The 27,338-nt window shown below is 37.5% G+C and overlaps 1 protein-coding gene across 1 annotated transcript in view; it reads left to right on the top strand.

The window, feature by feature from the left end:
- Window positions 1-3,267: 3,267 nt before the first annotated feature.
- LOC128868083 (uncharacterized) overlaps window positions 3,268-27,338 on the top strand; it is a 106,438-nt gene continuing 82,367 nt past the window's right edge. Inside the window, exon 1 of the mRNA XM_054109815.1 lies at window positions 3,268-4,455. Coding sequence (XP_053965790.1) covers window positions 4,164-4,455 — 292 coding nt within the window. The 5' untranslated portion in view covers window positions 3,268-4,163. The remainder of the gene's footprint in view (window positions 4,456-27,338) is intronic.

The following is a 27,338-nucleotide window of genomic DNA, read 5'->3' as shown; positions in this document are numbered from 1 at the left end:
GTACCAACTGTTTTTTCGGGCTCGCCGAAATCCGATTTCTTAAATATATTAAAAATATTGCTTACACTGCCGAATGAGGTACCTAGGGCCTCTAACAAAACTAAAAAAAATGTCTCATTCCTCAACCCCAAAAACGTATTCTTTCAATTCTTACTCCTGTACAAATGTCAGCGCGTTACTTACATTGTGGCTGCTAAAACAAACCACAAACAAAAAGAAAAAGACACAGTTACACATAGCATCAGTGGCGCCAGCGAGAGGAAGCAGGCAACTGCGGTAGTAGCGCACACACACGAAATTCCTAACCATCTGTGCGATCCTTCTGCCAGAAAAATGTTAAACACAGATGGCGCTCCAAGCAGTAAGAAGACGTTGTTCCTAAGCAACGACAGGTGGGCATTCCCACTACTTAGGACTGGTGGCGGCAGGCTAATCACCTACCCTGTCAGAAATTAAAACAGATTAACGAAACCAACGTAAGACTGAGTCTTGTCGAGGCCCTATGCTAACGAGAGCAGTGAACAAGGGGGGGAAAAAATGATGGCGAAAAGTGCTTATACACTTCCAATATTCGTTCCATTCGTCCATAAGTTTCCATTGCCTTTAAACCGTCAAAAAATAAAAATTCAATCACTGCACGATACTTGATTTTTTCCATTGTAGAAAATACAGTGACACATCGCTACTAAATAGTTTTTAAACAAAGAATGAATTGACGTATTGAAATGAAACTTCCATGCGTTCATATAAAAATTTAGTGGTAACGCTCTCTCCTTTCGAACTGCAAAACTTATTGAACCACCTAGTATTTTGTCAAAAGTCAACAGGCATAAAAATTAGGTGCTACTTTAGATTGTTAATAAAAGCGCACGCGATGTTTGCGACATTTAATTTTGATTTTTTTTTTGTTTACTATAAAAGAGGAATCATAAAACTCTTTTGCATAAAAAAATTGCCCAAAAAAAATATTATGACATGCATCGAAAAGTGTATGCAAGTAGGTGTGCAATAAAACGCTTTTGTAAACAAGCGCAAAGCACCGCAGCCGAGCAGCAGTAGAGGCGCCAACCCACATTTACATTTTTTTCTTCTTATTAATGCCGTGCGGGGTTGCGCATGCGCGATTCATATTTACTTTGAGTAGCTAAAATATGCGCATTTTCTCAAGCGTTTTAGCCCACCACCGTCAGTAAGTGTGACATTTGCGTTGGTCGCCCAAATTAAGTGTCACTTGGTTGGACTGCCGACTGTTGTTTGGCAAGGTGGGGAGTGGTGGCCATCGTATCCACTGTACTTGTTTTCGTTCGCTAAGCGTTGGTTGCCAGTTTTTTGTCGACTTATTTTTGTATGCACACAAAAAGAGAAAAATAGATGAAGAAAAACAAGATGCTTGGCGCAATAATTAAATGAATTCATTACTAATTGTTGTTTGTTTTAATTGAAAGCAGCAAAAAAATCTATTATTTGCTTATAAGAACATGGCAAACTTACACATACGGCCATTATAATAGGTACGCTGCCTCTATCGATCTCCTGGTGCCGCTGGAAAAATTTTGAGATATTATTGAAATTTCGACTATTTTTAAATGACTTCACTGCTTCCCTGTGAGTTTAAAAGGCCTGTTACTCAGATTCGCTTATTTTCATGAAGTGCAAATTTGCGTGGCCACGAAAATATGTAACCAGCGGATAAATATTGCATTTTAACTCCAAATGAAGTAAAAATTAATTAACTAAAAAAAATAGGGTGGCAAAAGTCCTCTGACTGAACCCTCCGCGAGACTACCTGCGGTCTGCTCCTGAAAATATGGGCATCGCACAAACTCAGCGAGCGCTGGGCAAGTACACAACCGTGCAAGGTCGCGTAGTCCTTCTGGCCACGTGTGGACCGGAGGTGCTCGGGCGAGCTTCTGAGGCTGACAAAATATCAGCTCTCTAATCTCGTGGGTTCTCTCACAGGACACAATGCGCGAGGAATGCATGCTGTGAGACTTGGAATCACCTCGAGTCCTTTTTGCGCTGAATGTATGGAGGATGAGGAGGAATCATCTCAGCAGCTTCTCCTCAGCTGCCCTGCTCTGACGGGGCTAAGATCTAGGAATTTTGGCTGCTACTTCTTTGCCACGCATGCTGATATAGCTGGCGTTGACATTAAAAATCTGATGAATTTCATCAGCAGCATAAAGTGATTGACGCAAACATAGTCATCGTTCGTAATCCGCCATCCCAGCACCACCTCTCCCCGCCCTCTCCCTGCATCCCCTCGGTCTTTCTCTCTCACCTCACCCCCTTCATAATGGTATCACAAAGGACGAATCTTTCTTCGTCTAACTATACCCATTCCCTGGGCAACCATACCAATCTAACCTAACCTATTAAGGATATTTGAAAAACAACCGAGGCATGGCGCTAGTAATGTGAAGCATTAATATATTACATTTCATATAAAAGTTTATTCACAAAATTATCTTCTACAAATTTGCTCATCACTAACTTTGAATGACATCCAAATACAACAAAATCAAAAAAAATGCAAAATAGATAAAAGAGCATCACTCGAGCAAACACCCCCACGTGCACAAACTTTGCGGTAAACTCTTTAATTTCCGATAACTTCTGGGAATATTTTGCTTATAGCAATCCACCTGATTCCGGGAAATATTAAAAATATATTTATTTATTTAATCATCTTTTAATTGCCCATAGAAACACAGCGCTGATATAAACAAAACGCAAGGTGCAAGTACGAGTATTTAAATTAAATATTTGTAATTTCGCGCTCTTATGAATGCCAGCAAAGTAAAAGAGCGCACTCGTGCTCTCCCGCCATTCTCATCGTATCATTTACATGCGATTAGTAGTATTCACGTTGTGGGCAACGTATGTTTCGCTCTTTTTAGTAATCATACACTCCACATCTTGTTGCCAGCGCACAGTTGATGATCATCCCAATAATGGTGATGACGCTGAGCAAGTGAGTGCCTACGATTCAGATGAAGCCAACTATCATTATGATTCGCCTGGTCGGCTAAACAAGACTTACTCGTGTGAAACGTGATCGTAATAATGCTGTTGTTAAAGACAAGATCTGTATTCGTACACTGGCTGGGGACGAGTATGCACGAGTGTAGTGTGGTATGCCTATGTATGTATGTATGTACAATATGTACACACATATACCTATTCGTTTTATCTTAGTATTATATTTACCTTTGCAATTTTTGCTTGTGTGTTGCTTAATGTTTTTTTTTTGTTATTGTCAATTAGTTGTTGTTTGCCGCCACGAAAAACTGGCAACATTTGTGATCGTCGAAAAGGTGAGCTCAACTCAGTTGGAATCTGATACTCGGCGTGAGTGAACATCAAGCGGAGGCGAACACGTTGACGGCGAACGAAGCAACGACGACGAATCGTCCAAACAGCGATTCCGGCTTACAAATGCTGAACGCCAATTAAAACGAATTGAATTTCCAAACATATTTGCATTATTACGACAAATTGAGAAAATTACAATGCGCGCAGTTAACTGTTTAAAGTGCGAAATTATGAAAATGATATGTTAAAGAAAAAAAAATAATCGTTAATTGTTTATTACTCGGGGGATTGCCTGTTAAAATTGTTGGGCGTTAAAGTTAATTTCTGCAAATTTATTGTGAGATTTTTGTGTGAATTTTTATTTGACCGCAGTTTTTAAGCTGTTTGTGTTAGTTTGTTTGTGTTAATTGTGCGCGAAAGCTGCAAGCTTTTGAATATCGATATTTTATTAGCAAAAAAAAAACACAAAAAACCAAAAAAACTGTAATTAACGAAAAGCTGCGTTGTGAATTAACAGTAATAACGAGAACAACAACTTCGACGAGTTTTGCATTTTTGATTGTACATAAATTAAAAAAATTGTCAAAGCGAAATTCCGAAAACCCAAAGTCTTCAAAGCAACATTGCAAATCTGTTTTGGTTTCGTTATTTTTTATTAACGTGAAAAAATTAAAAATTTGCAATTTTAATTAATTCGCGACACGAAAAAAAAGAAACATAGGTGTGTGTGTGTGCAAAAAATAGTCGACACATAAAAAATCAGAAAGAAGAATAAACAAAGGAAGCAATAAAAAATAAGTAAAAAAAAATAGAAATAAAAAAAAGCTGTGCAACAACAACAACAAAATATGTATATAAGCAAAGTAAATAGCGAAATGGTTACTCGACGGGTTGCGTTCGATGACAGCTGCTGCAATCGCAACAGCAGCAGCAGCTACTACAACAATAACAAAACTGTTAAAAATCGGGTGTACGATGGCAGTCAATTTGATATTGAAAAGCGTAAACGAAATACGTCAAATTGTGAAATGAAAAAACACAGTTTTTCGACAATTTTTCACATATCATTAATCGGAATTTTGTCATTGTTGGCTATGGCCAATGCAGTTGTGGCTGCGCAAGGCGCTGCTGTTTACTCGAGTAAGTGATTAAAAGAAATTTTTAAATATCACAAACACACGTGTTTTAACATTTTCCAACCTATGGCGTAAATGTGGCGAGTGGGATGTGCCTAATCAAATTTAGGTTGAGGCAAGAGAAATCCATTATAAAGGGTGGTTAAGTTTCAAGGGCCGGTGTTGATTTTGAATAAAATAAAATTTTTTTAAGAAATTATTATCATTTCTCTTTATTATGATAATATTGGTATGGTTCAATTACGTATGGAACAAAATATCGGCCTAATGGCGATGCACGATATCGAACAGATTTTGGAAAAAATACGGCCATTTCCTGCTACCATTCTGACCATTGACGACGCTTGAAATGGTCAAGAGGCTTTAGTTCTTGAGTCAGTATTTTCTGCTTGTCAAATATCAAAAAAATTACAGCATCGAAAGTGACATCCACCGAAATAGCGGGCTATTCTAAATAACACCTGTTATTGGAAAACCCTTTATAATTTGTTGCCATTTTAAGGGAAGATTCATAATGCCTCTCTCATCGAAATCTTCGTTCTTATTGGTGAAAAAATCTAGTAACCAATTTCACAATCTTCCCTCGAAACCAACTTCTCATTACTCCGGAAGTTTTACAATGAGAGAATAAGGTGGTAATTTGCTTGGTGCCAACTACGGACTGTATGGTGGATGCATTAAAACTTCCCAACCAAGCTCCCGGAGTTTTTGGTGTGTCACTACAGATATGTGTAGCCTTGCGTTGCCCCAAAGGAACACAACACCTCTTCTGTTGGCCAATTCTGGCCATTTCTGGTCAATCGCTAGCTTCAAACGGTCCAGTTGTTGAGAGTAGAGATCTGAATTATGTGTTTGGCCATATGGAAGCAGCACATAATAAATGATTTCTTTCAATCCTCACCAAATACACGGTAGAAACTTACTGGCCGTTAGTCCTGGTTTGAGCTGCTTCATCACGCTTTGACGACGACCGTTTTTCGCACAACATTTTCGTATGTGATCTATTTCTAAACCCTTTCTAGATGCCAATTCTGCATCGATTCAACTATGGTTTGACGACTTCATGAGGTCTACGCATAGGGGACGTTGGTCTTGGTTGAACTCGAGCAGAGTAGCCAAGTGCTTTGTGAAGGAACCAAACAGGAAACTAGCGATTTTTCTCCTAAAACTGAGTGGAAAGGGCTTGATAGTTCTGATGGGTGTAATCACAGGGCCCAACGCCTGTGGTCAGCAAATGTCTACCATGGCGGTCGTCGACAGTCCGATATGCCTTTCCTGTCTTGAGGATGACGACACTGCAGACCATTTTCTCTGTAGCTGACCGGCGCTTTCCAGAATCGGACTTAGGATGTTGGGTTGCGATGTATTGAGTACGGATAAAGTTCATACTCTTCCTTTTGTGGATATCTTAAGATTCATCAATGAGTCCAAGAGATTTGTGGTAGAGTGACCTCAAACTAATTTTTTCGTTTTATCACCCACATTTTATCTTTCCTATCTCTCTATTCTTTCTACTGAAATGTATCCAACCCCCCACAAATCTAATCTAATCTAATCTAACCCATTTCTCATCCCCAGTCACCATCCATCCACCATCCATTTAAGAAATGGATCGATCTCATTTCGGTTGGTCAAGACTTCGCAGATGGATATTCGATCCGTCATGTGTTTTGGCATTAATTGTTGTGACACCCCAACATCGAGCTTCTTTTTGAATCCAGCTTTGTGCAAACGGTTAAAAACTATTTTATGGCCGATCTTTAGCTCCGGGACGATGATACTTTGCCAGGCTGTTTACAACCTCCTCCCACCTCCCGACCAATTTGTTGATGCCGGTCCGCCAAAAATCGCCTGGTCTGGTGTAAAGGAATTTGTTTAGCCTGCTTTTAAGGACCTCTTTGTTATTGAAGGTAACGTCCTTCATATGGTTTGACATGGAGTGGAAAAGATGGTAGTCGGTCGGTGCAAGGTCCGGAGAATACGGCAGATGATAAATGAGCTCCCATTTGGGCTCCTGGAGTGCACCTTTGACGACTTGTGCAACATGGAGCCTGGCGTTCTGGTGAAGAAGTATGGTTTGACTATGACAATCAGATCTTTTCAGTCGTATAGCCTCATTCACGCGGTGTAGCTGGGCAATGTAGAGTACCTTTTAGACCAAGACATTATTTTCGAGCATTTCCCAGTGCACCATTCCCTGCCAGTCCCACCAAATACATTTCATGATCATCTTTGGATGAAGATCCGGTTTGAGTGTCGCCTTTGACGTATCTCCTGGAGCCAGCCGCTATTTTCTTTGCTTCATATTGATGTATAGGTACCCTTTCTCTTCTCACGTGACGATTCGGCACAAAAAGTGCTGTTTATGATAGCGTGTTGCTCTATGTAGGGTGAGCTGCCGTGAAGAAATTTGATAGCGACTTTGTTTGTTTTTTTCTTTGAGCTCGTGAGGCAGCCAGGCTCCAATTTTTCGGTAAATCCCATTGAATGAAAGTAGTTGAGAATTTTTTCATGATCGCAGTTCATTTTTTACGCCAATTCACGATTGGTTTGGAGACCGAACGAAAGTCGCCTTCAAAAGTGATTTGAGACGTTGTTCATCGAATTCAGAAGGTCTTCCGTTGCGGGTCGTATCATCGTCGTCAAAGTCGCTATTTTTGAACTTTGAGAGCCATTTCCGTGCTATAGACTCGCCTACGACAACTTCTCCAGACACGTCGTAAATGTCCCGGGCTGCTTCAGCAGCTTCTTGACCTCAATCATAGCAAGGAAGAGCAGGTGTCGAAAACGTTGATTTTTGCCTCCTGGGTATTCCATTTCTAACCATCAGAACTAAGAAAAGATTACTGCTTGCGAAAGCCTTCCGACATTCGATTTGCTACTCGTAGAATTGAAATTTTAATGTGTGGAAAAAAATAAAACCTTTTTCTTTGTAAGGATATGAATAACTTAACTAGTGAAGAAAAAAATGATTTGTATCGACTGCAATAAGCTTTCTGTGTATTCCACGGCATTTGGGCGTTCCTCTTTGGAGTCCAAAAGAACGCAAAACAGTTTGGCAGCCCTTCTTTTTATCTTTATTGGTGAAGTAAAAAGTTCTCAACCCTTAGCGATGCTAATTTTGTAGTAACTCCCACTTAAACCAAAAACTAACTCTGACTGAGCCCTAACAATGATATTCAAGGCCTAATTTAGTTTTATACGAAAACAAATTCAGTTCCCGTCAGATATTTTCTTTGCAGTTATGAAAAGGGGCTACAGAATATTGCTGAATTTAATTTGTTATACTGGGATACGCATTTAAATATATAGAACAGAAGTTTTGATATGTTTCATAGTGATCGACCCTCTACAATTTTTCATGAATATTCCTTGCCATTTGGGGCTGGCGTGAAACTGTAGGCTAAGTTCCTTCACTTGCAGAACAACATCAAGGCATGCGAAACGAATGTGCAGCGCAACTTAGCCTAACACAGTCACACATATACACACACACAAACATACACACACTTATAATCCCTTTGAAATAATTTGAGCTAAGAACCTTCGACTTCCGAAATAATCGTCAACTCTTGAGGTTACTCGAGACATCAAGTGCGAGATAATCAATTACCCACCCGATTTGCACCACTTTGAATGCAATCACACCGAAATTGGTTTATGAAATTAGATTTTTCTCGAGACGTGTTTCCTTTTTTCCTATTTTTGTGCACTGAATAGGCGCACATTTACATAATTTCGCAAGTGTATTAGTATTGGAGCGTATGTGTCTATGTATGTGAAGCGTTTGTGCAACCGGTTCGCACAATGCGGCAATGACAGTAAAGCAGCGACAATGGCAACGCCAAAGCAAGCACGCCGAAAACAACAATGCCAACAACAGTCACGAATTGACCGCAATTGACCGCCGATTCATAGCGGGCAACTCAACATTAATGTTAAAGCAACACAAACAATTGAACACATGGGCATGCATGTATGTTTGTATGCATGTATGTCTGTATGTACACGCAAACTTACATTTCTGCAGCCAAGAAATTCAAGTAGGAAAGAAAAACTAAAAGAGAAATACGCGTAAATTAACAGATTTTCCCGAGCTTCCCAAATGTCTGCGGGCTGCCATTGGCTGATGCCATAAAAGTGGGTGCTCAAAGTTTCTATGCGAATATCTGAAGAATTTTCAAATAACTACACTGAAATGCCTTTGGGTAGGGAAAATCGCGAGAGTATTCTAAGTAATTTAGCGGCGCAGGAAATTTTGAGAGTTTCAGGCCGAAAGCGTGACTTTCAGTTTCATATCACTGCAGCAGCTAACTCAGCTATCAATGAGGGCGGGCCTGACGCCAGACCACAACACATTTTGAAACAAGATGAATTTGCTATGGTAGTAGTAAATGTGATAAGGCGAAAAATGTGGGCTTTGAAATTTTCAAAAGGAAAGGGCTTTAAAAGAAAAGGTGTGTAGCTGAGTATGTTATTCGTTATGACAGTAGAGCGTTTCTGCACAAAATCGATACAATTTTTATTTTCTACTATGTCGTTATTTTGTGTGAATCCAATATTGTTGGATATATAAATATAAAAATAAAAATGAATACATAAATAATAAGAAAAAAAGAACTGAAAAAAATTAATTAATTAAAAACAATAAATAAAAAGAATAAATAAAAAAAATGTTGTGCGTTTCGCGCTACATTCACTCAATTTCTCAGACCCCAAACCATCATACGTCTCACACTGTCGCTTGATTAGTCTCTGTCCATTAAGTGACAGAGGTACGTTTCAGGCAGTTTCTTTTATTTTCGATCTCGTTAATGGACTAATTGACTGCCCGTTTCTTCTAGAAAGAATACATTTTAATGTTCCTTGCAGGAACTTTCGCCGCGTCAAAATTTTTCATGTTGGCGTTAGGAGGACATTATATAGTTCCAAAGCACCTCTTGTTAGAACGACATTAACTATCTCGCCTCCCTTTTGGATCTAGACTTTTCCAGAGCGAAACATGTATTTAAATACCCAATTAAAAAATTTCTTCCTTTGTAAAAATTCTAAATAATTACCTAATATATTTTGTTAATTTAGTTTCCTAAGCTTTCATTTTGTTAACTACTTCTATATAAATACTCTTAGTTCTATGTAGTCTGTAAGAAACTTTGTATTTCTTGACTTACTAAAATGAATAATCTTCCTCTGTAAGTTATAAGAAATTTTATCTTTTTCTTTTACCCATTACAATTGAAGCTAGTTAATTATAAGTTTAATTTTACTTTGATTAATTAATTTAGCATTAATCTGTTTTCATAGTCTGTAAGAAATACCGTATTTTTAGACTATTAATTGAATTAAATGAATTAAATATATAAATACAAATATATATAAATAAAAAACATAAATAAATAATAAAAATAAAAATGCAAGCAAAATAATAACTCAATAAGCAAATAAAAAAGAATAAATTAATAACAAAAACTACGAAAATAGAAAAAAGTAAAAAGTAAAATAGTACTATAGTAAATAAATAATAAAAAAATACAAAAACAATAAAAGAATAAATAAATACTAAAAAAAATATAACAAAATTAAAATAAATAACAAAATAGAACAAAAACAGAAAAAAATAATAAAAATAAAAGACAAATACAAAGACCGAAAAACAAAAAAAAATATTTATAAAAAAATAAATAAACAAAAATATATAACTAATAAAAAATAAATAAAGAATAAGAATAAAAATACAAAAACTAGAAAAAAAAAATTATATAAAAAATACAAAAACAAAAATAAATATAAGGAAACAAGGTTAAATTAATGAAAGAAAAGTAAAATACGAATACAAATAAAATAGAAGGTACATAGAAATAAATAATATTGTAAAAGAAAAAAAAAAACAAAAAAAAAAAATTCGTAAAAGTTTCTTAAGTGAAGTATTTATTCAGTACCAATAAATAGGCAAAAATTAGAAAATATTACACTAACCATTTAATAACTAAGTTGTTGTATCTTCAAGTTACAATTTTGTTGTTTATTTTGTACTTTATTCAACTATGAAATAATACTAATAATAAATAAAATATCTATAAAATATAATAAATATTATTATTTTTGTGTTAATTCGGCATATTTTACTATAACAATCAACTGAGTTTCACGTATTCTAAGTGACTTATTTTTACGGCCGAATAAGTTGGTGCGTAACTACCATTCGAGAGTGCGTAGGTTCCAATATCCGTATATGAAACACCAAAGAGAGAAAAAGTTTTTTCCAATAACGATAGCCCTTCGCCAGGTAATGGCAAACCTCCGATCGTATTTCTGCGATGAAAAAATTGCTCATAAAAAAAAGAAAAAAAATCATTTGGCATTTAGAGTTGGCTAAAAACTGTACGACCCTTCATTTTTGGAACAACACCAAGGCGCACGCATGGGAGAAGAAGCTCGGCCAAACACCCAAAAAGGGTGTAAACACCGATTATACGTATATATCATTATATATTTATATAATAAAGCAAATATACCACTTGGCTGATTTTCTATTATTGAAGTGAAATAAAATTTCGTAGGCTATCATTAAAACTTATGGATGATAATATCGTCCCCTTAGTATAACAATAGCCTATGTGCTCATAGGCTATTATTTTTTTATTGAATTTTTGGATTCTCCATCGTCGATTTTATATGTGGTCAAAATTTTGTCAAATTCTAGTTCCACAAAGTGGGTCAAAACGTCAGTCAAAAAATAATAAATATTTACAGACATAACGAAATTTGAGTGAGAGCTACTTTCGACAAAAAGTTTGAAATTCATTTTCTCAAAATATCAAAAAATGTATAGGCTATTTTAATACTAAGGGGACGATATATTCTGGCATCTATTTTAATTGAGGCGTTTAGATTTCAAATTGAATTAACGATTTAAAAGTTAAAAAAAAATTGATTATTTAAACAAATTTTAAATTTTTTATGCTATTTGGTTTTATTTTTTGTTATACTTTTTTTAATTTTTTTTTTGTTATATTTTTTATTTTGTTTTTATTATTTTTAATTGCATAACCTTTCATTTTTTCTTTGAATAGATTTAACAATACTAATTGCACAATTTAATGAATAATTTCTTGTATGGTAAATTGAGTTCAGTGAAGCTTTTCATTATTTGAAGTTCCCAATTCCGCAATTACAGTGCAGATCTGTATAAGCCGTGAAACAAAATGAACTCTCCCAAAATGCATACTTAAAATAAGGTACAGCTGTAATATCGATTAACTTCCCCAAGTATGCATTCAAGCAATTCCATCGGTACTTCCGCTCTCTCTCTCTCCCTCTCAATAAATGTATGCAATTCCATATTGCCTCAAGTGCATTTGTAGGTATGTGTGTGCATCTACCACACGACCGCATGTGAAGTATGAAATATTAAATTCAAAGCCACATTATTAAAAAGTCACAAAAAGAGGAAGCATTTAACCACACCAAAAGTTCGAATTACAAACAACAACAAAAATTTCATTGAGCTGAAAAGTGCATCTTGCGGCAAATGCTGAGCTTTTAACAATCATTTCAAATATCAAATTCATTCACGTTGCTACCGCTGTGAGTGCTTCCTCCTCTACGATAAGTGCATACTCTCGTACTAGCGGTATTGCAGTTCGTTCGCCGTTGATGGCTTTTCTTACACCTATCAACTCAAAAGTGTATGCACTTGAGTGCATGCTGCATAAACCCGCTCGTATTTGGATGGCTGTGGGGTGCCTAGCGTTAGTGCATTTTCTCTTTATCTCCCCATGGCGTCATGTGCCGATGGAACAGTTAAATATTTTACTGTAGTAGTAATTATCAATTATTTTCCCCTTCTCTCTAACAGTGAATTTCTTTTGAATATTTATTAAACTTTTAATACCTAGAATGGGCAGGTAGACATGAGAATCGCTTGGCAGCGTTGTTCTCCTCTTCCTACTCTGCTTCTTCTTCTTAGTAACATTTTCCATTGTGCCTTTTCATGTGAAGTGCAATTAATAAAGCAACAACAATAAGAAATATGTTGCAAATTTCCATAGATACGTACTTACATACATATTTACAGTATATTGCATCACGAATAAAATTTCAGTGGAATGAATTAGCAACCAATTCAGTGAAGATATGCATTTTTTTATTATATATAGTAATGTATTCAATATAAATATTCGTACATTAAGGTGCACCTTAAAAAATGAATTGTTGAAGTTTACTGAATTTTACAATGGTTTGATTAACTCCGTGTCGTTCGGCAGAAGAACATATCGAGCCGAAAGTGGCATTATCAAAAGCCCCCTCAATGCCCACGAGCACGCCCATTGTGTATTCGTCAGCTTCCAGCCCGACTTCAATCTTGCTAACAAGATCGTGTAAGGCTGATTCACATGATTTTCCACTCTGGTAAGCGTGTTGATTTCTACTAAGTGGACTTCTCGGCAATACCCCCACTCGAATATGTTTCTCCACCACTCGTTCTAGACTTTTCAATGCAAACGATGTCAAACTGATTGGCCTAAAACTTTTTGCTAGGGAATAGTCATCTTTTCCTTGTTTCGGAATAAATACTACTCTTACGCGTCGCCATTGGGATGGCAAAGACAGGCTGTGAAGATCCTTTTCAGGGTCTCAATCAGCCTGTCTCTTCCTTTTTAAGCATTGCTGGATATATTCTGTCAGGTGCAGGGGACTTAAAGTTCTCAAAGGAAGGCAAGGACAACCTTATCGCAATATACCAGCTGTACCTAGAGGTTCCACCGTTGCTACCGTTATTGTTCATGCCACTCTCTACTTCAGAGAGAGTTCTACTACCCGGAAAATGGGTTTCGAGTAGAGCATTAAACGTTTCCGATTTGGAAATGGTGTATGAACCATCAGGTTTTCGAATGGAATCTAGCCTTACTGAGCGGTCTAAATGAAGGACCTTACAAAGTCTCGTTGTTTCCTTCAATTCTCCGTCGTTACTGCAGAAATTTCTATAGAATTTAAAGTTTGGCTTTGCTTTTTCTTATATTCTCTCTGTATATGTCGATGATTAGCCCAGCTTTCTTCTGTTTGGGTCTTTAAGGCCTTATTAAGAAGTTTTCTGGACCGTACACGAAGCTTCGACAGTTCAGGGTTCCACCAAGGAACAGGGGACAGGGGAATACTTTGCCAGAGTGGGCACAGTTCCTCAAAGCAATTGATTAAAGTACCTTCTAATTTCTTAGTAGCATCTTCAATCATTTCTACTAATTTGAGTTTTTTCAGGTTTGGTAATCGCTCTGTTACAAGCTCACCATACCTGTCCCAGTCCACATTTCGAGGATTCCTACCGGAAGGTTTGATATTGTGTCAATTCGCAGTCGGAATTCGATAAGATGATGATCAGAAAGAGAGTCCTCTTCCAAAACTCGCCACCGGTTGATTTGATTTCCAACTGACCTATTGGTAAGTGTTAAATCAATCACCTCTTGTCTCCTTCTGGTCACAAAAGTTGGTTTGTTGCCAGTATTTTGAATGACCAAATCGGATGACAGGATAAAATCCAGTAACTTGAGACCTCTGGGGTTGCATTTGCTGGTTCCCCATACAATGATCCGTGAATTTGCATTACAGCCCGCTTATTATAATTTATTAGAGAAGATAGTGAAGTCGATAGGTTTAAGGGTGTACTTTTGTCCCATGAGGGAAATAATAATTAGATAGCTCCTATCGTGGTATCGTTACTTTGCTCTCAGCGAAATTGACAATCAGTCACGTCGTATTAGCACCAGTATGGCCAGATTACCATTTTCGTAACTTGATTTAGCATTGTTGTGTTAGTTAGTCTAGGAGTTTTAGTTCTTTCTTCACGACATTTTTCTAGCCGGTTCAAATTAAAATGTAATGTTTATAATAGGCGGCCGCCGTAGCCGAATGGGTTGGTGCGTGATTACCATTCGGAATTCACAGAGAGGTCGTTGGTTCGAATCTCGGTGAAAGCAAAATTTATAAAAACATTTTTCTAATAGCGGTCGCCCCTCGGCAGGCAATGGCAAACCTCCGAGTGTATTCCTGCCATGAAAAAGCTCCTCATAAAAATATCTGCCGTTCGGAGTCGGCTTGAAACTGTAGGTCCCTCCATTTGTGGAACAACATCAAAACGCACACCACAAATAGGAGGAGGAGCTCGGCCAAACACCTAACAGAAGTGTACGCGCCAATTATTTATTTTTTTTTTTTTTATAATTTTGTAAAATATATGTACATTTTTTAGAAATTAGTTAAATAACTCACTCAGTTTTATTTTTTTTTTAGCACCTGGACGCATTGTCCGTGGTGGCGCTTAGTGTTGGTATTCTTCTCCTTTCAGCAGTCAAACTTCTCTCTCACTACTGCAGTGTTGCCTAGCTTTGGATAGAAAAACGCACTAAAATGCCCATTTAAAGAAAATAAAATACCAGAATTTTTATTGAATTGCTAAAAGAACTTTGTATGCGTGACAAATTGGCTTTAAAATTTACGTTTTTGTAAATAAATGCCTTGTGGTTATGGAGAATTTAATTTATGAGTTTTTTGTTAAGAGAAACTCTTTTGTTAAGAGAACCCCTTTTTTGCTATATTCGAGGTTATGTAACTAGATAAGGTACTCTTTTTGTAAAAATGTCGTTATGGTTTTTTCAGTATTTTCTGATATTTTTTTTTTGCTTATTTTTACTTGAATACACCTCTTGATACCCTATGTCCCACTAACGATTGAGGAGCTGAAGAAACGATTACACCTCTATAATTTTAATTCGCATTCCGTAAATTCGAACGCTTTTTAAAATGTGTAAGAAGGTTTTCAATGTTAAGAAGAATTAAGAGAAGGAGGTTTAATATTCTTGCATTAACTTAAAAGTAGCAAAAACTTAAATTTTCACTTTCAAAATATCAAACTTTACATATAAGAACCAAAAAATTTTCATTAACACTAAAATATTCTCAGAGTAACCTTTTTCAACATTCGGTTGTTCAATAATTCAGTTTTTTTTTAACTTACAGTTTCGGTAGCTTTAATTAAAAAAGGAAACAAACAGCAAACCTAACCATTTTCGCATTTCGGGTGTAAAAAAGCACTAAATTTATTGCGAAAAGGAAATAGTTAGCAACACTGTACAACTCAGCGACGTCACGCACTCTCTGATGGGCGTAATCTCGTTTCTATCATTCTTGCTTTTGTCCGTTAGCTCACACTATTTTCATCTAAGAAGATCGGTACTAAAATTTTGCAGGAAAATATTTTTGCGGTGTGTGTATTTTAACCTTCCAGAAATTGAATATTTTTCAGATTTTTTCAAAAGAAGAGATAAAATTACTCACACAAATGAGACATTTTGGGTTAAAATGCTTCACAAAACGCGAAGCAGCTCCTTCGCTCTCTCAAGTCTGATTTGTTGCTGATTTGGTGTGGCATCATGCGCCTTTTGGATCTTGTAAGGCTTGACCTGAACTTTCCCATGGCTAGAACGAAAATGTATAGTTGGATAAGGATAGTGATGATGATAATATGAGTGCTTATATGATAGTCAGCTGTCTTGTAGGGTACCTCACATTTTGTTATATCTATGCGAGTATGCTAGATTACTTGGTAGAGACCATCCGCTATGTGCAAGTAACTTCGGCTGTCACTACATCGTGGACGACTCGGCAGCAGAATTCTGCTTGCTCATTTCACACATATTCGCACACTTGTCTAATCAGTCGTTGTTGCGTTGCGTTGATTTCTTTCCCATATCACCAACACAATCTCAGTTTCGCCGTTAACAAACCACCGTCATGACCCCGCTTATGATAGCCAATCAGCCGGTCTGATATTGGTCACATCTCTGAAGCCTTTTCGCACTAGAAAATGAAGGTCAAGAAAGGTCAATGAAAAGATCATTAACTTGAGGGAGTTAATTGACTCAGAACGGAGGTTGCTTCTATTTCTTTCTTTTTTATACTAATTTTGCATTTTTTTCCACAAAGTAATAAAAAAAAAAATGCGCGAAGTAATGACTTTCAACTATTTCTGAATTGAATAGTAATGAAATTCGCATAACGTTGCTACCATTAACTTTATAATTAATGACTTTTCATAAATGCGCTAATTAAAGTTGAAAATGCAAAACGAAATATGACCATTAATAGTTTTGCACGTGATTTTAATTGCAAGTTACTTTATATAAAAGGCTAAATCAACAGTAATGTTGGGGTTAATGAATCAGTGGGTGTGGTTATGATATTTGGGATACTTTAACTTCAGAAAAACCTTGAAAAAAGCTAACTGCGAATGATTTGCGAAAATCTTTTCCACTTTTCGGCTAAAATGAAAATAATTATTTCGATTAGTTAGTTTGATATGCCAAACTTTTTAGCTACTATTGACTAAAGCTTGGAGCAGCATTAAATGCAACAGAAAAATGTTTATTGAAATAATTTTTGCACTTTAAATTTAATTTGCATCGAAATTTATTGAACAGCTAATCGGAAGTTTTGAGAAATATCGAAAGCAGAGTTTGTGCATCGATTCGCTGATCGGGCTGTCGACTAAAAATCGTGCAAGAGGGAGGAAAAAGACAAATTAGATTTTTGCTGTAGGCTCTGGTGAAATTTTCTGTGTATTTTAATTGGAACGACTAGTGGAAAAATATTTTTGTTTTTGTTTTTGTACATACAGACCGCGGAAAAATAGCTCCTTAACATTTTAAGCATTTTTTGTTTTTTTTTTGGTTTTTTTAATATTCATTCACTTAGTAGACGGGCTGCCAGTTGCGATCTCAGAGTCAACTGTGACAAAACGGAGTTGATGCTATTCACCAGAAAATACAAGCCTCCACCTTTTGTGTTCACTAGCTCTAGGGTTCTTGATTATCACAATTTCCCTGGAAATGAATGAGCCACACTTCTTGGCTTCAATTATCGCAAGCAAAAAAATCAATCCTGCCTCCAAAGGTTTATAAACAAGAACATTTAACGCCACCATATTACCACCAATTGAATCATAGGTGGCTTATGGTTCCAGATTGCAAAATAATCAGGATTTAATGGCCTGAATATAAATGCTTTAAAGAATTTTCACTGCGTTAGCGAAGCCCAAGCTTGAGATCGCTCAGTTCGTTGGCGCTCTTGCAAGGTATTGGCTTATTAGCGCCAATGTCATTAGGCCGGGGTGGTCTATAATGAGAACAGCAGATGCTGTAGGAAAGAAAAATTTCAGGAGACTAACGACCGAACTCTCTGGGGAGGGTTTGAGTACATCTCCCGGCAGGATTTGTCCAAACATCGCCTCCACAGTATTCTCAAATAAATCGACAGGGTTGGTTCTACCAGGGTGTTTTGCGTGATATAACGTAAAAACGACGCTTAGTTCCTACTTGACTGCTGAGTTATTCGCCGCGGTTTTAACTTAGCCTAAAAAAAAAAAAAATAATAAATAATTGGCGCGTACACTTCCGTTGAGCGTCTCCTCCTCCTATTTGTGCCGTGCGTTTTGATGTTGGAGAGACCTACAGTTTTAAGCCGAATCCGAACGGCAATTGGTTTCCTATGAGAAGCTTTCTAATGACAGAAATACACTCAAAGGCTTGCCATTGCCTGTCAAGAGGCGACCGCTGTTAAAAAAAAAATGTTCTATAATTTTGTTATTTTATGCACGCAGATTTGAGCCTACGCACTCCCGAATGGTAGTCACGCACCAGTCCATTCGACGGCCGCCTCAGAACTTAGGTTAAGCTAACCATGATAATTTCTACCTGTGTAAGTCTGGGTCTAATGAGCCCGACTAACTAGGATCTTTCCCATGAAATTTTGTAGCGATTTATTGACAAGATTCGCACTTCATCTGCTATTCTCTATTTCGTTCCTAAAAGAGCACAAAATAATTCTTAGGAATTTGCTCTTCAATATGAAATCAGTTCGGTTTCAGTTTCAAAAATTTTTCAACGACATTTTTTTTATTTATTTTTTTTTTTTTCAAACGCCGTTTTCATTTAAAATTTTTTTTTAATATTTTTTTCACTTTTCGTTCCTAAAAGTGCGAAAAATAATTTTTAGGAATTTGCTCTCCAATACGAAATCAGTCCATTTTCAGTTTCAACAATTTTTCAATGATAATTTCATTATTTTTTTTTCAGATGCCGTTTTCATTAAAAATTTTTTTTTTTTTTTTTGTTTTATTCATTTTATTTTTATTTTCAGTTTCAAAAATTTTTCAACGACATTTTTTATTTTTTTTGTTTTTTTTTCAGACTCCGCTTTCATTTTTAAAAATCTATGTTTTTATATTTTTTTTCACTATTTCGTTCCTAAAAGGGCAAACAAAAATTTTTAGGAATTTGCTCTTCAATATGAAATCAGTTCGGTTTCAGTTTAAAAAATTTTTCTATGACATTTTTTTTTATTTTCTTTTTTTTAATTTTTTTTTTTCAGACTCCGTTTTCATTTTTAAAAATCTATTTTTTTATATTTTTGTTCACTATTTCGTTCCTAAAAGGGCAAAAAAAAATTTTTAGGAATTTGCTCTTCAATATGAAATCAGTTCGGTTTCAGTTTCAAAAATTTTTCAACGAAATTTTTTTTATTTATTTATTTTTTTTTTCAAACGCCGTTTTCATTTAAAATTTTTTTTTTTTATATTTTTTTCACTTTTCGTTCCTAAAAGTGCGAAAAATAATTTTTAGGAATTTGCTCTCCAATACGAAATCAGTCCATTTTCAGTTTCAACAATTTTTCAATGATAATTTTATTATTTTTTTTCAGACGCCGCTTTCATTAAAATTTTTTTTTTTTGTTTTGTTTTATTCATTTTATTTTTATTTTCAGTGTCAAAAATTTTTCAATAACATTTTTTTTAAATTTTTTTTTCAGACTTCGTTTTTATTTTTAAAAATCTATTTTTTTATAGTTTTTTCACTATTTCGTTCCCAAAAGTGCAAAAAATAAGTTTTAGGAATTTGCTCTTCAATTTGAAAACAGTCCGTTTTCAGTTTCAAAAATTTTTGAATAACATGTTTTTTGTAATTTTTTTTTCAAACTTCGTTTCCATTTTTAAAAATATTTTTCTGTTGTTGTTTTTTTGTTTTTTTTTTTTTGTTTTTTTTAGATTTATGAGCCACCTTTCTAATAAAAGATAAGGTTTATTCCAGTTAAACCGTTAAATAATTTTTCAATGTGTTTGAAAAATTTCAGGTTTTTGCCCGCTTGGTTATTAATTTCTTTGTCATTCCATTTAAGAGGCATTTATGAATGCTTTTGTGTATGCAAGTGTGTGTATATTTGTATGTATATATTGGAAAGCAGAAAGAATCGAAATTATTTACTATCAACAACCAAAATGGCAAGCGATAAAGCTCGTAGCAGCGTATGTACACACACACACACATATACATACATACGTACGCTGCACACTCTTTTGGCCAACAACCAAACCCAGAATTTGGCTAATACATAATTCAAATCGTATCGCCAATCGCTGCTTATGCCATTATTTCCTTCTTAGCCGACACGAGATTTGTTGTTTTTGTGTTTTATACGCCAATATTTTCCTCTTTTCTTTTACTTGCGAAATACTGTGGCGTGCAAAATGTACAGCTAGGCTACGAACAAACACAAAAAAAAAAAAAATTTAATAAAAATAAAAATAAAAGCTGCTCACAATTCGCTGTTATGCATAACTCGAGTAGAGCGCATCCACGCCACAGGCAAACTGAGAAAACTGGCAAACTACGGGCGGTAAACGGCGGTTGTGCCACGCGCATGCGCACTTGATTTATGCGCTCATTAGAGCGGTAACTCCGGTACGCCTGTTTGATCTCGCTTTATGATAAGCGTCGGACGGGCTACTTGCTTGCAACAACGCGCTTAGCGTACTTTCATGCATACATACACACATACACACATACAAATTTATGTCTGTAATATCTATGAAGTCAGCTAACAGCCATGTCTGCTGATGCCGTTAGCATCTTTCGTGCATCTTTGCCGTTGTTGCTATTCGGTTGCTCTGCCATTACTACAGTTCATGCAGTTCTTGCAACATAAAGCGCGAACGGCGTTGCATATTCTGTTGCGGTAAACGGCAGACACAGCGGTAAATGTGTGGCACAAAGTGCAGTCTAGCTTGGCGTTGGACGTTTGGCAAGATGACTTATTCATTATTATTTTTCCGGTCGCCGGTCGCGTGATAACTTATCTATGGTTGCTCCACAGCTCCGTACACCTTTGCCGTTTATGGCATGAAACTTGCAGACACGACAGTTTAACCCACTCACGGGTAGAATTCTTTGTTCTGTGCACTTGTCACTACCCACAGCGGCGGCCTATTTATTTATGTACTAATACTAATATAGATACAGCCACTGGCAACTGGCTTATGACCGATGCTGAAAATTTATTTAAAAATATGGAATTTTAACTGCTGATAAAAGCTAAACCAATTGCGTTAAAATTGTAAGAAATTTGGATATGATTTCAAATATATTTATACAAGGTAAAGTCCAAAATAAACTAGACTGAGCTAAAATAGGAGCGACATGAGGTTTGTTCTCATAACTTCGAGTTTATTTATTCAAAATACTCCCCTCTGGCCTCGATACACTATTTTGCGCGATCTAAAAGTTTTTCGAAAGAGTGTTTCAGGTCATTGACCGGATTCACCTCTCCTTAGCTGCCCTGCTCTGGCGGGGCTAGGATCCAGGCATCTTGGCTCTTACTTCTTTGCCACGCCTGCTGATATAGCTGGCGCTGACATTAAAAATCTGAAGAATTTTATCAGCAGCGCAAAGCGGTTGACGCAAATATAGTCATCATTCGTAATCCGCACGCTCCTAACCATCTCATCACCACCTCTCCCCTCCCTCTCCCTGCATCCCATCGGTCTTTCCCTTTCACCTCACCTCCTTCATAATGGTATCACAAAGGACGAATCTTTCTTCGTCCAAGTGTGCTCACTCCCTGGGCAACCATACCAACCTAACCTAACCATTTACCGGATTGTCTTTCAGGATGTCGCTACAAGCCCTTAGGATGACCTCTACGGACGCCAAGCATTTTCCTTTTATGGCCAAATGCAATTTTCCGAATAGGCAGAAGTCACCCAGGGACCCATATCAGGCGAATGCGGTGAGTGATTGATGGTTAAAATGCAATTTCTAGTCAAAAATTCAGTCACAAGAGTGGATCGCCAGAATGAAGAATGAAGCGCCAGTTTCTTCGATTTTGGCCGAGTTTAACAAAGTGCGCCAGTCGTTTCTTTCTCGTGCTAACCGGCGCCAGTTGGACACACCAAGTGAAGCCAAGTCCTTGACCTGATCTTTTCAACGCAGAGGAGGCCTTCCTCTTCCTCTGCTACCACCAGCTCGTACCGCATCGAACATCTTCAGAGCCGGAGCGTTTGTATCCTTTCGGACGACATGACCCAGCCAATGTAGCCGCTGGATCTCTATTCGCTGCACTATGTCTATGTCGACGTAAAGCTTATACAGCTCATCGTTCCATCGCCAGTTTCCTTCTTCGCGGTATTCAGGGCGAATTCGACGAATGGAATGCAACAAAGCTTCAAAACACCAAGATAGAAAATTGCACGGACGGGTTGGTCCATTGGCACGAACTCCTTGTGGTCTACTCGAACTCCTGTCATATAATAACGTGGCCCCTTTCATCGCGCTTAAGCCACACAGGCGGCCCCTAAAGTCCCAGGGCTCTTGCACTGTTGTTATGTGGGGTAATGTGTGCAGCTGAGTAAGCTTCCTATTTAATAGTGCGGTAGCGGCTTTGGAATGCTGCAAGTTAATCTGCGCCACCGTCAAGGAACGGTAGCTACAGGAACCGTCCAAGCCAATCATCTGGGAAAGACGTGGCAATTGATCGACCCAAAGAAGAGACTCAGACGGTTCCCGTACCGTGAGCCCATGACATCAACACTGGCCTCATCCACCAGCACCACAAGAGCAGCCCCTTCCTTTCCTTCCCGGTTGCTACTCTTGGTGCGCGAAAGCACTTACCAAATCCTAGTGCTGATGCCCGGATTCTCTGCACGTACAGAGGAGAGGACATCTGCCATAGACAGGTCTGGATCCGGAATCTAGCAGATGGCCTTCCTGATGGGTACGCACACTTCACTATAGACCGCGAAGCGAGTGGTCCCCATGGGGGGCATGTTATTGACCACGGTCCTGATCCACTCGAAGTTGGCCAGAGACGCGCACGTCTCCCATATACAGGGTTGCCCATATTCGACGGATTCGACGGATTTCGATGACTCTTTGGGCCCATTCCAATCGACGAGGCTTGTCCGCAGGCAACAATCTGACAACAATTGAATCTTATACGGGAATAAATGCAAATCAATGCGAATAATTCATTGTAAAGTGGTCCGAGCAATGCCCAACTGCTGAGAACGGCGATTTTGGGATGCCTTGGCGACACCTTGGTCAGTTTTTGATTTGACCTCTTTGGATTAGAAAGAGCATCACCAGTCGAAAACCTTTCGTACAAACTTTTAATGGTGTTCTTAGAAGGCGCACTTTTCACATTATTTAATTTTTTATACGCACGTTGAGTTTTCACAATTGACTTCTTTTGTTGAATGTAAATTTCAACAATTGGGGAGCGCTCGCGTGTCATGTACTGTTCCATGGTAAAAATCTGCTTGGACTGATGCTTCATTAGGCGATCTGATGTCTCCGTCAAAAGACACAGGGTTGCCAGGTTGGTCCGTCGAATATTGGCATCCCTCTTGTGCCATCCTTTGTCTCATAGCCTTTCGCGTTGGCTTCAGGACCGGAAGCAATAACCTGACGCATCATTCGACTTTTGCAGTATCTGATTTATGCGTTTGTCAGTTGATGGTCAGGCCATAGTTTTCCAATCACAACCACAGGTCGTGGGCTAGCAGCCTTCTCGCTATAGGATGGCTTGGCAGCACCCTCGGATGTGCTTAGGCGAAGGTCTAGCTCCCCACCCTCCACCGGCGAAAATTTCGCCGGGCAGTCAGCTGCGCTGAACTTTTTGTCGAGACGCCGATAGGGGCGTGGCTCAGGAGAACCTTTTCCCGTCACATTGATTGGCGCTAAGACCGCGCTCGTACCTTGAGGGGTCGTGGCTCGGCCGTTAGCGGCAGCTGCAGGGCAGGGAGGTGTACTGCTTTCAGCCACCGTCTTTCTCCGCTTACCTCGTGAGCGAGACAGTTTGGGAGCGAACGTTCCCACCGAGTCAATTAAAGGTAAAATGATATTGGTCACACCTGTAAAAACCATAGCGCATTCATTAAAGGTGCTGGCACTCGACCAACAAGAACGTTTTATACATTAGAATGTCACGACAAAAGGAAAAGAAAAGGGCGAATTAAGTTCCACAGCCGACATGAAGTTGAAGCTAAAAGTATACGACGATAGTGTGAATAGAATGGCTGTTCGTCATTTCATTTTATGCTGACATCCGGATGGACACAGCGAAAAAAAAACAAAAACAAATCAGCTGGTTTACCGATACAGCCTTTAATAAATTGGCCTCGAAAATAGGTAAGTTTGTTTAAAAATGGTTGTTTGCTCAGAAAAATTCCCACAATTTCGAACAAATGCAAGACCATAATGAAAGGGTGTACAAAATACCGGATTCCCCAAAAAATATAAATAAAAAAAAATATCCTTTTCTTTAAAAACATTCAGTCATAAGCTTTCAGTTAATTTTTTTTCGTGTTATACAATTTTTGTGAGCCAAAATTTCTCCAGCACAAAACGAACGGCTCTCTTGCATTGAACATTTGGCGAAATTTAGTGAGAATTTTGATGGTTAAACAGACAAAAAAGCAAACAAGAGGAATCATTGGTCATAATTCAGTGGGCAGCACTGTACACACATACATATATACATACATGGAAGTACTGCTATTATTGCAGTTGTCATTTCTGCGGTGACAACTAACAAGAATTTAACTGTATTTAGTAGAAAGTTGACAGGTTAAGATTTTTGTCGTTCAGTGCGAAAGGTAAACAAAACACCAAACAATTTGACAACTTGACACTGAGGTTGGCTTCACCTACTTTCCGTGCGGAGAAATGCAATTCTCTGGTAAATTACAAATTCAGTGCGAGGTACAAAAAGATGACATTTGTAACTGTTCATCTGCCAAGTTGCTTGTTTGGATGTTATATATATATGTGTGCTTGTGTATGTGTGTGTGTATATGGCAGTGAATGAGGTTAGGTGTTAATGCTAATGACGAAATGACGGAAGCTGCAGTTGCCTTTATGTGTCTATATAAATATGCGCGAATTGGGTTAGTAGAGACGCCACAGCGGTGCTGATTTCTCCAGGGGTTTTCTCGTAGTTTCCTAATAAGTAACGGTATTCTGCAATTTCGGTTTAATTTGAGCGCTCAATTCTTAGAGCTAATCAAGCACTACCCTAGCGGTTATTCACTTTAGAAAAGTGAATGAGAATAATTTAATTGAAAATTATAAAAAGCGAAATGTGAAAGGTTACGGTGTGAGCCACTGAAAATCGGACCGCATATTTTTGCGTTGTTTGCAATATTTTCGCTTTTTTTGGCATTTTCTTAAATTAAATTAAATTAAATAAAGTTTTGTAAATAATTCTCTGCTTTAACTTCTAAGAAAAATTGCAATTTTTTGTTGTGAAGTTTTGTTATTTATTTATTTGTTACATTAAATAAAATTTAATTAAATTTTGTGAACATTTTTCTGGTTCAATTTCTAAAAAAAAGGGCAAATTTCTGGTTACACAGTTTTACTTCCTATGACATCATATTGAATATGCAAAAATAGCATTGCATAGCAAAGACACACAAATTTTCAACTTACAAAAAAAATTAAAAATTTATAAATTTAAGAAAATTTTTGAATAAATTTTTGTAGGGACTTAAATAAGGACTTAAAAGGACATTTTTTACTTTTCAAGAATAAACACCTCGACATAGAAAATCAGGTGACTAAAAAGCACTCCGTACTGCTAGTTGCTAAAAAAACTGAATTCCAAGTTTAAAAAACGAAGGAAAGAGTTACGGTGAAATACCGGCAATTGTTGACAAACCCGTTTGTTCCATCCAAACTGTCGGGAAAACATATGAAAATAATGGCACATTTCAAATGGAAAACGGAGTCCGGAAAACGGGAAAAATATTTAATGAGAAGCGCGTGCGCGTAATCGAAAGAATGATTAGAGCTGCTTCAAAATTCGGAACGCCCAATATTACAGAAAGCCTTGAGGAAACTGGACGAGCAATTGCTAGCCCGCAAATCAGAAATTACATAAAATCAAAATCGGGATACAACAGATGTGTTTCACGAAAGAAACCATTTATATCAGCAGCAAAGAATGCAGCAAAGCGATTGGGGTACGTAAACACCTGCGTTGATAAGCCGCACGATGACTTTTGGAAAGATTTTATATTTATGGATGAGAGTAAATGTAATATATTTGGGTGAGATGGGTAAAGATTTATATCGATAAATGCGAATACTGCGCTGAGGAAAGATAACCTCACTCCTACGATCAATATCGGTGGCGGTAGTCTAATGGTTTGGGCCGCAATGGCAGCCAACGGAGTAAGAATCTTGCATTTGTGGATCGATTTCAATATTTATCTAAAAGTTAAAACTCATTTACAGCCAAGTGCTGAAAACCTGGTTCTCGGCTCGGTTTTTAAGATGCAAGACAATGGTAATTCTGAGATTGTCCGAACTTATTTGTTTTACAATAGCGTGACGTTCACTTTTGACTGACTTTGACGTGGGTTTTTGGGTTTCGACTCATGCGGATAGCGCCATTCAGCGGCCTGTTGGCTGGATTGTATGTCAAGCTCCTATACCCACGTCTCATCACCTCAAGCAGCCTCCTTCTTCCGATAATTTTTTTGTAAGAAATTCAACTCTCTTGGAACGAGTCGAGCAGCCACGCCTCTCATGCCCCATTGATGTTGTGAAATGTTGCGAATTGATTCTAGAGATACGCGAGGTCACGAGCTACCTCTCTCAAACTTAAATGATGGTTTTCCAACACCATTTCCTTGACTTTGTTGACGTCTTCATCCGTTGAAGGCGTTGACGTTGATTGGTGTCCAGATCGGCGCTAACCTTCCACGACTTCTCGGCCCTTCGCGAAAGCCTAACGGGAAGGTTCTTAACCCCTTGCCATGCCATTTAGCTTGACGAAACTCGGGCCCAAGTGTTAAGCCTTACCGCGTGGTAAACAGACCAGACTGATGCGCGAGAAAGGTCACAATACGAGCCGAAATGTAAATACCTTTGATATAGACACTTTGCCTAATTCTGCTTGCTGTTGTGGAAATAAACTCTAATACTTTATATATTTACCTGGGCTCGTGATATTTACGTTTGGCCGGACGATTTATTCATTAGCCTGGCTCGTCATATTCATGTTTTGGCCAAAATTTTCATCACTTGCCAGAGCTCTTGTTGTCGATGCGATGTGTTCGGCATGTTTAATGCAATCCCGAATACCTGACTATTCGGTACCGAAATTATTTTACCTTATTTATTTTATATTTATCCCTATCTCTATCCGCATCTCTATCTCTATCTCTATCTCTATCTCTATCTCTATCTCTATCTCTATCTCTATCTCTATCTCTATCTCTATCTCTATCTCTATCTCTATCTCTATCTCTATCTCTATCTCTATCTCTATCTCTAACTCTATCTCTATCTCTATCTCTATCTCTATCTCTATCTCTATCTCTATCTCTATCTCTATCTATATCTCTATCTCTATCTCTATCTCTATCTCTCTCTCTATATCTCTATCTCTATCTCTATCTCTATCTCTATCTCTATCTCTATCTCTATCTCTATCTCTATCTCTATCTCTATCTCTATCTCTATCTCTATCTCTATCTCTATCTCTATCTTTATCTCT

This window comes from Anastrepha ludens, chromosome 6 (assembly GCF_028408465.1).
Source record: "Anastrepha ludens isolate Willacy chromosome 6, idAnaLude1.1, whole genome shotgun sequence".
NCBI classification, from domain to species: Eukaryota; Metazoa; Arthropoda; class Insecta; order Diptera; family Tephritidae; genus Anastrepha; species Anastrepha ludens.
This window is presented reverse-complemented; position numbering and strand designations above follow the sequence as displayed.